This window comes from Cebidichthys violaceus, unplaced genomic scaffold (assembly GCF_023349555.1).
Source record: "Cebidichthys violaceus isolate CVI_PGR_0920_01 unplaced genomic scaffold, fCebVio1.0.p SCAF_9, whole genome shotgun sequence".
In the NCBI taxonomy this organism is placed as follows: Eukaryota; Metazoa; Chordata; class Actinopteri; order Perciformes; family Stichaeidae; genus Cebidichthys; species Cebidichthys violaceus.
Genome location: NW_027176975.1, coordinates 15,756,852 through 15,773,302, shown reverse-complemented (window position 1 = coordinate 15,773,302; position 16,451 = coordinate 15,756,852). Strand labels below are relative to the sequence as shown.

At 40.5% G+C, this 16,451-nt stretch overlaps 1 protein-coding gene across 1 annotated transcript in view; it reads right to left on the bottom strand.

The window, feature by feature from the left end:
- Positions 1-16,451, bottom strand: part of bmp1a (bone morphogenetic protein 1a) — a 29,706-nt gene that overhangs the window by 11,868 nt on the left and 1,387 nt on the right. Inside the window, exons 2-6 of the mRNA XM_068702798.1 lie at positions 9,535-9,648; positions 6,009-6,134; positions 5,398-5,515; positions 3,811-3,989; positions 3,256-3,361 (exon numbers count right to left, since the gene is read on the bottom strand). Of these exons, the coding sequence (XP_068558899.1) occupies positions 3,256-3,361; positions 3,811-3,989; positions 5,398-5,515; positions 6,009-6,134; positions 9,535-9,648 (643 nt within the window). The remainder of the gene's footprint in view (positions 1-3,255; positions 3,362-3,810; positions 3,990-5,397; positions 5,516-6,008; positions 6,135-9,534; positions 9,649-16,451) is intronic.

The following is a 16,451-nucleotide window of genomic DNA, read 5'->3' as shown; positions in this document are numbered from 1 at the left end:
AATCTTGACCTCAGAATGACAGCAACTAAATGAATATCCTGTTTTTAAGTGTTGAGTTGACTGAAATCCAGTATGAGATAAAACTGTCGTCTATGAACACTTGTATTTTTTGTAATCAGCTGTAGTAGACTTTGTTCAGGTCACAAAATTATCCTGTAAACCTAAAAACCCACTACAGAGAGAAATGGCTGTTAATGGTATGAACTAAAAGGATTCATTTGGTGATAATTCATGACTCTTCATTTCCTAAATTTCCTGTTTAATACTAAACACTAAACCTAACTAAATCAAATTCTGCAATAGGCCGTGCAATATTTCAGCTCCATTCTCTGTGAAGTGCATCCTTGACCTAAAGTTTGGACGCACTGGGCATGACAGGCATTTCTGTACATTAGCCTACACCCAGCAGCAGCCTCTGTTTAGACAAAGATTCCTTCTCTGCTTCCCAGAATCTGTTTGCCGCATGGCAGTTGACTTGGGAAGAGGCCCGTGCACAGAGAGTAACACAGGGCATGGCAGAACTGGTGGTGGAGAAAAAAAAAAGTATATATATATATATATAAAAATAAAGCTGACATAGAGGGCCAAGCCAACAGCTGGTAATCATATCAGAGGATGGTAGTAATAATCATAGTCTGGGTAGCCTCGTCCGTGTGCCCATAGATCCCACTACACCCACTCTGGCTCACTGAAGGATGTCAAAACTACTTCTTCTAAAAGGTAGAACATTGCATAGTTAAAGTGACCTGCAGCTGTCCAAAGGTCCCCACTGTGTTTATCTATACAAGACAGGAAAGGGTCAAAATGCAGTTTTCATACACAAAACTAAAGTCATATCCTGTACATGTCAGCAGGAGGTAACCATAATATTTACACAACTAAAGTTCGGTTGTCACAGCTTAAAAAAAGTCACTTTGCAGTGAGTGTAGCTGTAGTGATGCTTTTGTAATTACAATGATGACTCAGAAGCTGAATCTGAGTCAACTTCTCCTAAGAGGAATATATTGGTTTTGCAGTCACCCAGCTGGTGAATACGATTTTTAATTAACGGCAGCCTAAGATGACTAGAGGAAGCGCCCAGACTGACTAGTGTTTGTCATGAGGCTTTATCTAATAAGATCTTTTCTCAGAAGCCGCAACACCTGACGACAGCACAACATCTGGAAAAGCTTCCTGTTGCGTCTGACAGAGAGCAAGGAATGAGGTCAGCTGGTGACAAAATGAAGTGTTGAGTAAGTGTGACACATTTACAGTTCTGCTTTTACAAACAAGATTTTCTCTATGCAACATGCTTCTAGTATCCAACTAATTCAATATCAAATTTGTGTGTCTGTGTGTGTGCGTGTGTGTATGTGTATGTGTGCGTGTGTACAGTGGAGAGGTTGTGTCCTACTGAGAGAGCGGAGACTCGACTCATCGGAAAACTCCAGAAAGTGGCAGCAACTTGACGATAGTGCAGTAAGTATTCAAAAGTCCACTGGAAACACTGCATTTTTCATGTACGCACACAAATGTTTAAATAGCTATTTACAAACTGTGTGGGCTAAACACACACGAGAAACCTAATTCTTGTTTAGTTTATAATCAAGTTAGCAAATTTATTAAAAATATGCAATAATTTAGATTAGTGTATATGATGGAACATAGGCATTAGAATGTGCCAGAGGCCACCGAATTTGGGCTTTTATGGCAAAACATTAATTGTGAAAATTCCTTACCACTAGTGCAGAGCCAATTTAAAACATCACTGTTCAGAACGGGCCTATGCTTGGCCGCTCATATAAACAACTTCACACAAAAGGCCGCAAAGATACTTTTTTTTTTTACTTCAGAAAAAAATCACCCCTAAATCACTAAAAATGCCCCTGAATAACACACACAAGTCGCTTTAACTTGCGGTATACTTAAACTGTGCATAGAATGCAGTAACAACAATTAGTAGCAAGGTATGTATTATAACAATAGTTCTATGAAGGGGCTAAAATGGCTTTGCAGCAGACCAAGAAAATAAAGCTACGAGTCCCTGCAGTAGCCTAGGGTGAACATCATGCTACTAATCACCAAAGCCTCTTCAAAGAGCCTTTAGGAGCATAATGAGCTGGTTCATGGTGTGAAAGCACAACTTTACAAGGAGCTTCACGTAGCCTTGAAAGTAACACATGGACATTTTGTCATGATGAAGCAGGGCTACTGTTGCTGTGCTAGCTCAGCCCCAGGACTGATGCTGCTTTACTGGGGCTGCTGCTACTGCAAAAGCAGCAGGAATCGAAGATGAGTCTTAATTTGAACAGGCTGTGGGAAGGAGCTGGCACATCCCTTTCATTATGGCTACAAAGACTTGGCTTTTACTTTAAAGAAAATATATATGTAGATAATTTAAATAATTTTAAGTTTTTCCATAGTAGTTGGATTTTAACAATTTAAAACACAGCTCAGACCTGCTACTGCTGCTGAAGCCACAATGATAATGAAAAGAGTAAACTGATTCTGTTTTGGATGCACAAACAGGTAAAAACCTATGAAGCAACAACTCAGCTAGATGTGAAACCAACCGTTCCACTCTGGGTCCCAAAGGAAAAAGCTAAATGGAACCAGACACGTCTGATTTCTTGCTACAACTTACTTCATGCAAGTGTATTCTTTTTTCCATTACAGCAATGAGCAGTTTCATCTTATCCAAATATTACATAAATCGCATTAGTGCTCCTCCATTCTCCCTAAAGCCCCATGCAATGTGAGCATCGATTGTTGAAAAAAAAAAAAGTCTGCCAAAAGAAACATAGACAATAGGAAGAGAGTCCTTTGTTCAAAATACTGGCTTTTCTGTAGGACCTACTTTATAAATATATAAACTAAAGACCCACTGTCTCCCAAGAAAACAGTTTATATCTCTTTGTACTTGAACTCAAACAGTGAGGAAACAATTCAGATCCAAGATAGACATTAAGAGAACAGTGAGCCTTTTCTAAACTTTTTGTCCTCAGGCTACATGTTAGTTCTCTAGTGATTTTTTATTAGGGAGAATTTAAAGTGTTTCATTCTTCTCTTTGGGAATCCTGCCACATTACTCGGCAGCAGCCCATAGACAGACCTGGTGCATTACAGATCTATATACTCATAAAACTCCCAAGAGCAGAAATGGAAAATAAAGATAATGGGTTAAAAGGTTGCAGCAGAGTGGGAAACAGCTTGGCCTGACTCGATCTAAGACTAGTTTTCATGTCTGGGGTGTATGGAGTGGAACTTGGCTCCTACCTGGAGAATGTATTCCTGGCATAGTGCATGATACTGTCAAAGTCATAGACCTCTCCCAAAGAGTCTACCTCCCCCGGCTCCATCTTCAAAAAGTTATACTCTTGTCCTGTGAAAGGAAAAAGCACAGTTGAAATATGAGGCAGAGTCATACTGTGCCACCGTATGTATTTATGTCAAAGGTGAATACAGTTTTACTCTTTCCAAAAAATGGATCATACAATGGGGCTACACATATAAGACACAGCTAATGTTTCACAGTAAGATTGTATGCATATTAGGATGACAAAGGCTTCGACATTTGATATTTCACAGACAACAATTTGAAAAAGCTGGCCCAGATACTGACTGTCACGATCAGCTGTTTATATGCCGTTGACCAGTTCTATAAACACTTGAAGGCTGAGGATGAGCGTATACCCCACTGGTGTTTTTTTCTGTTTTTACCATCCTAGCCCAGACTTTCTGTGTGTACAAATGTGTTACTTTTATTATTTTGACTCTTACTGCATCTTTCCAACATTATTGCTGAGGGAACGATGAGACCTGGGCTCCTACCTGGTTGAATGTTGTCCCTGATAATGCTGACGTGTTCGTCTCGGTCAGGCCGCGTGTGTTCGTGCCAGAATCCAATCACATGACCCAACTCGTGCACCACAATGCCAAACTTGTCACAGTTTTTCCCGATGGATATGGCCTGAGGGCCCCCTCCGCGACGACCCACATAGGAGCAGCACCTGTGAATCAACCGCCAGACATACACAGACACACACACACAAAAGGCAGTGTTAACAAAGCCCAGTCTTTATGTTTTAGTAAATGAAAATATTCACTAACAAGCAAGTGGAAACCACAGAGGGAGACCAAAAAAAGTGATGTTTCCCAGGGGAGAAGAAGAAGGAATGTGTCCCTGGCTCTATAATGTTTACTAGCTCCTATATTTGTACATGCTCTTTACATATAAAATGGAGCTTGTAATGAGAGCAACATTATCTCAACAACCTCTGGTCTGTTTTACAGGAGAGCTGTACGAGGTGACCCGTCATCCACACATACAGCAGTGACATTCATTCATCCGTCTGCCAATGCAACTGCTGAGTGTGACGGTGGAAGCTGGATGGCTGCAGCGCTCCATCTCAGCATGACATGAAAGGTTCAGTGTGGGAGTTGGGAGGACGGGCACACACATCACGGCCCTGTGGGCCAGACAGCCGCTCTTTAATTACTGCGAGCCTGGCCAGGCTCTCCTGAGACACGCCTTGAACTTTGCACAGGACAGATGGAGGCCTGCTGAATATGCAGCAGAGTCAAACGTTCCCACTGCTAACCGCTGCCGCCTGCGTGGATAATGTCATCCATGTTGCTCCAGAGGCCATGTTACCAAGATAAAAATGGCAATCAACAGTTGGCTAGAAAAAGCTCAGTTTCATGAGCTGCATCCGCTTTCTGTTAAGCGGTTTGTGTTGAATGATACATATCAGTGGGAGAGGTACATTGTGTATAATGACATAATGGTTCCAGCTTGTGGTTTAAAACTGTGTGAGGTTATAACATGGGAACTGGAAACGTTTTAGGTTTGTGTATCCTCTGGGAACCTCCCTAATACGTCTCCTAACAGCTCTGCCATCTTTTCCTCAAAATAATTTCCTCAAATTTAAAGGTTGAACTGGTTTGTGTTCCCAACAGCAGCAAGTGCCTACAATTCTAAATAAAATAGCCCTGCACACCCAAACAGGTTGTCAATGACCAGCACTTTCCCTGAGTGTCTGTTTAAGAAGAAAATCTGAGTGGACACGGAGCCTAACTTTAGTGGAGTGCAGTAAACAGAGTTATTGAGGAAGTCTCTCCCCTGGATGCAACTCTGTTCACCATGTTTGACACAAGTGCTCAGTGACTGATGCAGAGTGATGATGAGGCACAGGAGACATTCCTGGCCACTGAATGGCCGTCTCTCTCAGGACTGGTAGGGGGCTGAAATAACCACACAACCTCACACAGAGGATGAACAATGGTGAAAGGCTGCTGAGCAGGGAGCATGTAGAAGTACTTAGGCACTAAATAATTAGCTGTAGATAACGAAGGCTCAACAGAGGCTGACCATTGTTCAGTTCCTTCATGTGGGAGCTAAAAACCCCACTGACTCACCCACATGGTCGGTAGGTGAAGACAATATAGCTTTCTTCCTGCGTCCTCTCAATAAAGGTCACACAGGTGTGCTTCTCCCAGTGCCGCATGGCTTGGCGGAATATTGCCCGCTGGCTGCCTGAATAGGACGAGAGAAGGTGAGATCAGTGGAGATGACACACACACACACACACACACACACACACACACACACACACACACACACACACACACACACACACACACACACACACACACACACACACACACACACACTATAGAAAAGGGGAGCTGAATAGAAATGGCGACAGCTGGAAACAGCTTCAAGACGTAGAGTTGAATAGAAAGTTACCGGAAATTAAGTCATGTGTCTTCATAATGTAAACCTTTACACTTTAATTAATATTTCATAAAGTTTCATAATTGAATATCTATCACAAACATTGCATTACTTATTTTGCCTTTGAACAATTACCCTAAATAGATGACACATTACATCAGTGCATTTCTTTATTTCTTTACTCATTTGGAGGAATTCTCAGTTAAAAATGATGCCTCAATACTTTCTTATATTTTTCATGTACGTGAATACATTCTTGGTTAAAAAGGATGAGTGAATCGTTATTACTTACCACTAAAGTTTCCACTGATGACATAGGGAATAACACCTTCAGGCCAAACACGTTCAGGTCTGGAGGTGGCAGCCCGTTTCCTGCGGAGTGAACCTCGCCTATTTTGGCTGCTCTGGTTGGTTGATCCTTAAGATTTCAAATAAAGACAACAGAAACGTAAATTCATTTCTGGGTCTGACATTTTTATAAAGAGCAAATATACTTTACCCTTAAATAGTTCCTCAGATGACAAAAGAGACTTTTATCATATAACTACAGGACACTGTTTCAAGGTTTGAGGACATTCAGAAATTCATAATTATTTATCATTTCTAAAATTACATTTATCCCCTTAAAGAGACGTTTCTTCAAATAACATTGTCTTCCCATTTTGAACAAATGGATTTTCTTGAAGCTCAATTATTTCTTCTTCCAAATTAATTTCACCATTTCAATGTCACTCAAACGCACATAAATGCAGAGTAACCATGGAGACTAAGCTCCCAGCTAAACCTGGTGATAATAATAACGTCCATATGTGAACCACACAGAGCACAATCTGTACTTCACTGTGCTGCAGAACAACAGCAAACGAATATCAAAGCAAATGTAACTGCTATCATCTGGTATAAACCCATTTGAAAGAAAATGTTTGAACAGTTAAGGAAAAAAATAAAAGGCAAGTGCGAATGTTTCTTTGTTGGTTTTTAATTGACTTGCTAAATGATGCAGTTTTGTGGCAACAGATCCATTGTTGTTAATTGGCATTTTATGTTTGACATTAGTTAATTTATTGTCCTAATGACCCAATCTAAAAAGGCAAACGTGTCACACTGACGTGTCATTTTTTCAATGTCAAAAAAATGTTGACGTTAATTCTAGAACATTTATTAAGGATTGCATTACATCAGGAAGTAAAGTGGTGCTTCTAAGTGTTATTTCCTGTCGCAACTTAAAAAGAAGAAGGACAGATGGTGAAATACAGAGTTGCACACCATCAACGGGGTTGTTTTCCTGTGATTTTAACCAGATCCAGGTTTTACAGTTGTAATAATTTGTGACCTTTAAAAGGAAATAAAATCAGACTTTTGAATATGCATTGTTACATCATTGATCAAAAATACGGTATACCCTGTTAAAAAGTTGACTCCTTTCCTTATAAGGAGGAACAGTAAATGTGTGTAGCATAAAAAACTTCAGAAGTCTGATGATTAAGGCAGAGAACTGACCTGTAGATACAGTTCACGTAGTGCAGGAATTTAATGGGTGTGTTGGGAAGAAGTCATAATTTTAAGCCATACAATTAACATTCATATAAAAAGGCAATGTGTTTTTGTACGTTTATATTGTTCTTTCTATATTTTTTCATTTGACCAAAATGATAATAACTAGATAAAATTGATGTGCTTAAGAGGGTTGGGACACTGCAGGTTTCTGTCCGCATGAAGACTCAGTTTCTCATATTTGGGTTGAATCTGTTTCAGCTGCAGAACATTGGTGCATGACCCTGGTTCGGGGGTTAATAAATGATGAATTTAACCTTTTTTCTTTCTTTTTTTTAATAATGAATTAACATATTGACCTCTATCCAGTGAGGAGCTTTATGTGATTGCTGCAGTTATTTCTTGCACAACTTCCCCTGCTTTAATGCCATATAAGGGAAATAGTCTTAAGAGGACAAAGCTCCAGCAACACTTGTAGTATAAAGAACAACTTTATTATGAGACATCATCTGGATAACCCTGACGAAGGTCACAGGCCTATAGAATTCGATCTCACAATAAAGTTGTTCTTTATACAATAAGCATCACTGTAGAAACAAAGACATGTACATGTACATCTGGTTTGAGTACATCCTGCCCATGGACTGTTATTCCATAACAATACTTGAAGCCGTGCGACTACGAGTCCACATCTTTAAATTTGATTACCATGAGAGCCCCAGTTTCCACAGCTTTTTTTTTTATTTGCTAGAACAATGTGTTCTGTCGAATTTCAGTCTGCAAGAGTAAATCTTAGCAGCCTGGTGAGATCAATTAGCACGAACACTTGTGCATGTGTTGAGGAAAAGTCTGATAACAGCCAAATCTGCTTGGTTAGCTGATAAGAAATAGTGCTGGGGAGACAAAACTTGAGGAAGATGTGTTAATTACAATAATATGATCAAATCTACCACCTTCATTTATAGTGAGGCAGGGAGGACTTTAGGTCAAAGGTTTTATTGGTTGTTATTCTGATCATGCTCTTTATGCTCTTTGATTATGTTGGTGAGACAACAAGGGCTGAAAAATAAGGATTAGAGTTGTGATCCTGTGAAGAGATACAATCACACCGGTAGATAGAAGTTAACCATGCAGGTTCATGATAAGTTCATAGTCCAGTAAGGTGGAGTGACAGCATTGAGAAAGGTTTTGCATCCAAACATTTCATTAATTGACACTGTATGGAAAAAAATAAATAAAGTTATGATTTGTCTTGTTGTGATTTAAATTATTTGCATCCACTAACAATTAATCAGAATTGTAGAATACAACTTTTTGTACCCATTTGCAAAAAAGTTGATTAACCTTAAAGATACTTAAATTGTTCATTCCTAATTATACAATACATGACTGAAACATTCTACTCTTGGAGTATTATTGACTTGAGTGTGTTCTGGATTTAAGAGGACCTCTGCGGTCGCCTAATGTGGTAGATACAATAATGTATAAAGGTTGCCTTGAATACTAATTAGGATTCACATCTGCTTAAGGTGATCTATACTGAAGTGACAGATTGTCTGTGCAGGATCTTAATGAACTTATCATTAATCTATCTTAATGTCTTATGCAACTGCACTGATAGTGACTTTCCACTACACAACTATTAGATGTGCAGTGACTAACCTGCTCAAGTGGACAAATTGATATTTAGAGATGAGTGTACACACAGTCTGTCTTTGTTGCAGTCCAAAGCCATGAGTCTCTACTTAACTCTCTGCCTCAGGGGTCACCACGTAGTCTATAAATCAATATTGCCCAATGGATATTTTGACAGCAGTTGAAACATATTCTTAATCCTGCAAAAAGTTTCCTTTCCTCAGCATGCTCATCTATAATGAACAGCAAACTATCACTATTCAAGCGCAAACAGCAACATGCACATACTTGTTGGTTCATGTTCACCTGTAGTTTATAGGATTGTGAAGCTTGTTGGTCCCTGCTGACTTACAGCTGTTGCTTAAATACTGGTTGTTTTTTTTAAGAGCAACATTTAGACTGACAAAGCCTTTCAATTACTCTTGAACATGGTTAAACAAGTGTAGCAATGTGTAGTGATAACAGGAAAGTTGTAGGCATAAACATTTAAAGACAGCTCATGAAAGACACAAAACTGCTATCCGACAGGTGCTGCTGCCGACTCTCGGAAGTGAACAGTGTTCATTTCGGGTGTTTCGTTGCAATTATATTTAATCTAGAGTGCCAATTGAAAAACACTGTAAACACTCTAACAAGGGACTTTCACCTCAAGTTGTAATTTTTTAATTTGTCTTTTATGTCGTCGTTACCTGTGTCTGTATTATTAACAATCTGGACGGTTCTCTGCGCCAAATTGATTATTCTGTCCACTTTAAACAATCGCAGGTCCTCCTCGTCAAGAGCGATGTCTCCCAGAAAGGCAACTGAAACAGACAGAGATAGCACATGTCAGACGACTGTAAGGCAACTGCACAATATGGAGCATAAGTCTGAACCGCCAAGTTGCCTCAAGCTTTTCCTGCTGCTCAGACAGAGTAGGCTGCATGGAGGCCCAGTCAAAGCACTCGTGGAAGGCCTAGAGCAAGTAACACAAATATAAAAACATCATTCCTTTCTCCTTGTCCCTAATCTGTTTACCCTTTCCTTGCAGAAATAGAGTTGTGAAACAGCAGAGTGTCTGTTTGGATAACAGGAAGGCCGCCTTGTCTGGACTCCAAATTATAGGATAGAAATGTAAGCAGCGTATTGCACATGGCTGGTGAAGGTTCATGCAAGAGAGAGTATGAACTCAGAAACCTGACCGTTAACATGATTAATTGAGCCAAGTTAAGTTCAGATGTTACCAAACAACAAAATTCACACTGTGTGCTTTGGCGTTTGTGAATAGTTAATGAGAGCTAGCAGATATGATACAGTGAGACACTGACACTGTCTCAATGGAGTAATATGGGGCACCTTGAACAAGTAATAGCTCTTTAATGAGGCCAAGGAGAGAGAAAAATAACCAAACAGTCCCACTTTATGAGGAATGTGCTTTATGGGATTCCTACTAAATGCCCCATTTCTTTGGAGGATAAGCTAGGAGTCCGCTCCACAGAGACAGGGCGCTCACTTTTACAGGCTTTTAACACCAGCACGTCTCTAGAATTTATGGCCCGGCTTGTATGCAGGCGTTTTGGGGGGGTGGGGGGTGTAGGGAGGCGATGAAGGTTTCAGGAGAAGCAGAGGGGGGAGAGAAGTGCAAAGGGGTGTCACCGTAATCCCTATCTGAACAGGAGATGACAACGACAGGGGAAGGGAAGGGAAGAGAGGAAGAAGACATATCCTCTCTGCCCATACCGCAGCTCTGAATAGGAAGGGCAGATGAGGAGCAGCAAGAAAATGAAGGCGTACGTGTGTTTGGAGGTTAGTGTGGTGAAGGGGAGACCAACCCAGAGGAGTAAGAAGCTGGGAGAACCACTGAGTTAAGTGGAGTGATTAACAGTAGTTGTTTTTTAAAGTTTGAATCTGCACCCTGATAAAAGCTACCATAACTGTTAAAGAAAATAAACCTTTTTTGTAATCTAGTTTCAAGGCAGCTTTATTTTTTCTTCTAGAACACAACCAAAATATCTACAGGAAAGATCTTTTATCTCCTGCACTCTTATAAAAGTTTGACAGAGGAATGAGACAAGAGAGAAAGGGATGAAGAGCACAATAGAAGTGAAGTAAAAAAACAAAAACACTTGGCTCGCGTCTCTCTTTACTAGTAGAGTATTATTGAAACAATGTGGAGCGGGCTTTGGTAGATACAGGCCAGTCTTCCACCCTGCAGGACGTAGAGGATGCACAGCAGAATTGCTATGTTTGAGATTAGAGGCTAATGACAGCAATGAGAAAAGGTGCAGATCACAGCCGGCAAGACAGGGCATGCACAGAGGACAGGTTTAAATTCCAAAAGGTCAAAGGGATCCTCTAATTTGTGCTCGCAAAGAACACTAATTCACTCCAACCAAATCCCTGAGACATAAACACTACTCACAATCAGCACTCATACTGACAGTCATTCCAAAAGACACCACTGATAGGAAGAAGCTACCAGATGAGAATCTGAATCAGAAACAGCTTATTGCCCAGTACATTACATATACAAGGAATTTTGCTTGGTGATTGGTGCGTAACAATAAACATAGTCCAACATTAAAAGACATCATTCAAAAATAGAAAATATGATAAAAAAAATCAACAAATAAAGAGTAAGTTAAGACAGTATGTTATGACAAGTATGTTAGATGTCGGGCAGTATAGGATGGATAGGCTGACAGAGGGACATTTTTCTCTTTTATCTTCATATTTTTATTTGATTCCCGGAACTGACTGAGCGCCGAAAATAATCTGTTCTTAGTTCCAAGCTGCTGCCATATAAGGCCTTAGGCACTGAGAAAAAGTATCCAAAACAATTCTATGAAACTCTTTTTCACTCTGGTTTGACTGAGGAAAATTAAACAACAATTGGAGGACGTTTCTTTTCACATACAGTGTCGACTGGCGTCATATTAGCAGTGTTATGTGTAGGCTGTGACCAAATAACGAGGAGCAGGCTTTCTCCCACCCCCATGATGTTCACAGAGGGCTGTGCTCTCTGCCCAATCATCCACCTCCGTGCCGGAGACAGGCCGGTTAATCCGCAGTGTCATTGTTCTCAGACAACAGTGGAGATTGAAGTGAGCAAAAGCACGGCCCGGCGGCATTAGGACTCATTTCCCCCGGGCACAGCAGTCGTCCTGGAGACGCTGTTTCAGGTTTATGGAAAGACTCTCAGGGATTGTGAATTAATCCCCTTGTCTCCTGGCTTTAATTATCCACAGAGGCACGGTTTTAGGGAATCTATTGTATACAACTCTAGGCTGGGATTGAGGACAGGCTATGGAGAAAGGTGATAAACTCATCCAGATACAGAGCGCAGTAATGGTATGAGGTACAAACACATAAAGTGTTGTACTGTAGATTAATACCCACAGAATGTGGCAGATGGCAATGGATCACCATACAGTACAGTGCAGCATCTCTTTCCAAACATTATCCATTACCTAAATCACAACAGCTGCAGCTGCAATACTAATATCTATGCAGAATAGTTAGGTAATACTAGTAGGGTTTTTTAGCTGATGTTCTAGATTAGATGTGCCATTTATAGTCAGAGAAAAAAACAAACATGTAGGCATTTAAGTTTAAATGCAAATATCGTATATACTGTATTTCTCAAACTAATGAGACTAAATATAAGACAGAGACCTTTGATGAAATGTTAATTGAACATATTTGATGTGTGATAAAGACCAAATCCATTGAATTTTTTTAGTTAATCTAAACCTTTAAAATCCTTTTCATCTCAGACTGCCCCCACTACAATCAGCGCATCTAGTCAGATTAAACATGAGATCTCAATCAAATTAATCCCATTGATTCCTGTAATGCCCTACCCTCGATTTCTGCGGTGTCAAATACTCCAGGACTATTCCCATAAATCTCCTTCCGTGAACACCAGACCACAACATCTGCCACTGAAAACTGCACAAACATCAATACTAAGCCCATACAGACACTAACACCAGCCTATATATAGAAGGCCAACTCCACTGCGAGGCCACATTTTACTCCTCGCTGTGCTTATAGAGATGTTTAGACAGTCTTCCCCGATACAAGACCTGCTGATGAGGGATGAGAAAGCCCGGCCAATATGTAAGCCTGGAATGCATCACAATACCCTGGCACCGCCTTTCACAGCCTGTGTTTGGTAACAAACGCTGCATTTGAATTTAAATAGAGGCCAATAGTGTATTGCATTAAAGTGATAACCATCTGATGACAGTGAGTATCACTTTTCAGGTTTCATTCTGTTTAGAGGAGAGATTGAGGCAAATGTCTCAAGCTACAGCCTGAGAGTAATTATTTTCCATTAAAAGTGTGAAGTCTCATCAAAGCCACAGCTGAGATCACGACCGAGTTACTGTCACCACACTGCAGCTTCAATCTTATTGGCAAAATGAGAGCGGCTTCAGCGGCAAAGGGCACACAGCAAGATACTACCTCCCCTTTAAATTTCACACTCCATCAAGCCCATTAGCAGATTGGATTCCCCAGCTCAACCCTGCCAGTGATTACTGATACACCCTACTGTCAGCCGAACCCCCTCTAATGACTCAATGTCAGCGATACACAGCATTTAAACTCTGATGAATAATTCATCGCCACACTGCAGGGATTTTCACCTTTGACAAAAAAACTTATTTTGACCATCCATACTTCATATTTGTGGTTTAGACAGCAGACTAACTCATACTCATGCAGTCTGGTGTGAGGAAAGAGCAGGTTTTCTCAGAACAGATGTCCAAAGCAAAGTTTAAACGGGTCTGTGGATTAACTAAATCTGGAAGATTCTTCAACACTTTCCATAAATATTAGCAATCTATTTTGACCACAGGTTGAGGGAACAGAAAAACAATTCTTCCAGAAGAACAGCAACGTAGCACTGCTGAGTTATTTAGAAAAAAACAAACTGTGAATAATGAAGAAGTGACTGTTAAGCTGCTCATTATAGTAGGCTAATTGGGCATCATTCGAGCCATTTAAATGAGCTCTCCCAAGCATTTGTTGTTACTTAGGCTCCGGACCCCAGACTTGGTATTAATAAAATGCAAGATTAGTTATTACTTGGCTCCGACGACAAACATATTGTTCCAACTAATGCACCGAGATCATGCCAATAGATCAGCTCCCTAATCACCTGAACCCTGCAGAGAGAGAAGTGGCTGGGGTCCTGTAATGTAAAAAAAAAAAAAAACACCCAGTGTGAGCTCCGCTATGCAGCCTACATTCCATGATAAAAGAAAAGCATCTGCTTAAGTGTTGCTTAAAGGCCCAATCATGAAAAGACAGCACAAACTCATGGTTTAAGGGCCTGAGCTGTGTAACAAGGGTCATCTGTTTTGAGCAGCTGCCATTTTCAGACACTCACATAAACAAAACCCAAAGAAACAAATAAAACCAAACTTTACAATTTTGTATAAGGAGGGAATTCACACAAAAAAAACCCTGATCAAAACAACCTACTGGTCTGGGTCATGTTGATGATTGTTTCACATCTTAACATCATATCATAAACACATCATGCTACACAAGTGTAGTCTTATGATCACAGAGGCTTTTAACTGAGTGACACTTCAGTGAATAATAAACAGACGTATAGGTGAAAGCTCTGAAACATTGTTATCAAAAATAATCCAGCTGCCGTATTTTAAATGGCCAAATCACATATGAAGTGGCGAGAGGAAAAACACAGGTCGCCGTTGACCGAAACAAAATATTCAGAGGCAGAAAGCCCCCGAGCTTGTGAATGGCCTGCACTCACCTCACCTGAGCTGGTGTGGCAGCGTGCGGCGGTCCTGCCCTTCAGCCGTGCTTTCCCTTTGGCACGAGGTGAATGACCTACAGTCTGTGTTAAGTGTTTGAGCCAGTCACAGGAGAGAGCTGGTGCCCAGATAGACCAGAAAACCACCGGATAAGAGAAGGTGGGGGCGTTCAGGTTGCCATGTCTGCAGCTGAGGATGCAGCAGCACAGGAGCTCAAAAGCATGTCTTCAAAGCTTAAACAACAGGACGGGACAGACACGCCACACGAGTCTTTAGTAGATTAAGATGTTTGCTTCATAATTGAATGCATACGTACACGTCAAACCAGTCACTGTTTTCATGATTATCATTTCAGCAGAGCAGACAATGAGCGTGACTGTTTCTCATCCATTTTTCATTTTGAAAATGAGTGGATCTAATCTCAGAGGCTTGTTAAGAGTATTAAATGACTTCCTGGGATGCTGCCAAGTTTGGAGTTCTGCAAACTAAGGAATTTTCCACTGGTTAACTTCCTAAATAGATGGCATTACTTCAGTGTTATTGCACTGCTCGCCTCCATCATTCACATTTCTATTATGTCTGCAATAGTGATGAGTTATTTAATCCTTTGTATATTTGAACATTTTTGAGGGATTCTGTTGGTGTAGCTGAGGATGATGGAACACATGCATTGTGACAAGAAATGAACTTAATCAATGCATTTTAAATAATATGAATAAATAATTAAATTGAATGACATGGCCTCCACTTGGTCAACTGACCAGCCATCACAAATGAACGGAGTGTCACAACAATGTGTCATCTTATATGTCCTGATGCTATTCACTTTCAAGAGGACAACAGGAAAAAAATTTGGTAAAAATCCTGTCGAAGAAAAGTGTTAACCAAGGACAGCCAGACAGAGGAAGGGAAAGAAATGCACTCCTCACAGAACATTACTGCATTAGACGCTGTAAGCATTTTCCTGGGCGGAAGCAGCAACATGACATAAAAATGCTGACCCTGAGGCCACAGAGAGCGATCAAATTGACTCAGTGCAGTGATGTGCTTTAAAAATCTGGAAAAAAAAGAGAGTAAATCAATAATCCAAGAATTATGATCTACTAGTATCGAGTTGACTATGGTGAAAAACGTTGTCTCCGGTATCAACTGAGTGAGGAGTAAAAGAGAAAGCTGAGTTGGACATGTTGGACACTTTGCTGCTTTGTAGGAAGGAGAAAAGCAGGTAGGTGTTTGAAGAGCTGGAGACAGCGAGGGTTAAGAGAGTGGGAGTTTGTACTCAAGACCATCTCCAAACCACCTGTCCGCAGATGTGCCCAGAGGAAACCATAAACAAAACTGTACTCCATCCAAATGACTCTTAAAATTGGATTACTAATAATGATAACATCCTCATAAACAAGACAAACGCTAACCCTGAAGTGGGAATGTCCCCGATGAGGCATAAATAGAAACACAGCATCATTGACCCTTGGTTAGTTTACCCTTCAGTCTAAAAGGAGTCATTTGAACATCATGTCCATTTATCCATGCTAGTGATGCAAAACAATCTGGTATGACCACTTGAATGACTCAAATTAAACAGTGAAGCAACATCTTCACTGATGTGAACATGGGACATGGTTCATCTGCAGCCTGACCATTTTTATGTAAAGCCACGTCACTCCTGAAGTACAGACTCCCTCGCCACTTACTCTTCTTGTTCTCAGGGGAAAGATGAAGAAAACAGATAGTTAGGTAGCTGAGAGTTGGGGATTGCATTGTGTTTCTACAACTGACAGCCACATCAGAAATTGTCAATTGCCAAATCAGTAAGCACTTCCCGAACTTTAGAG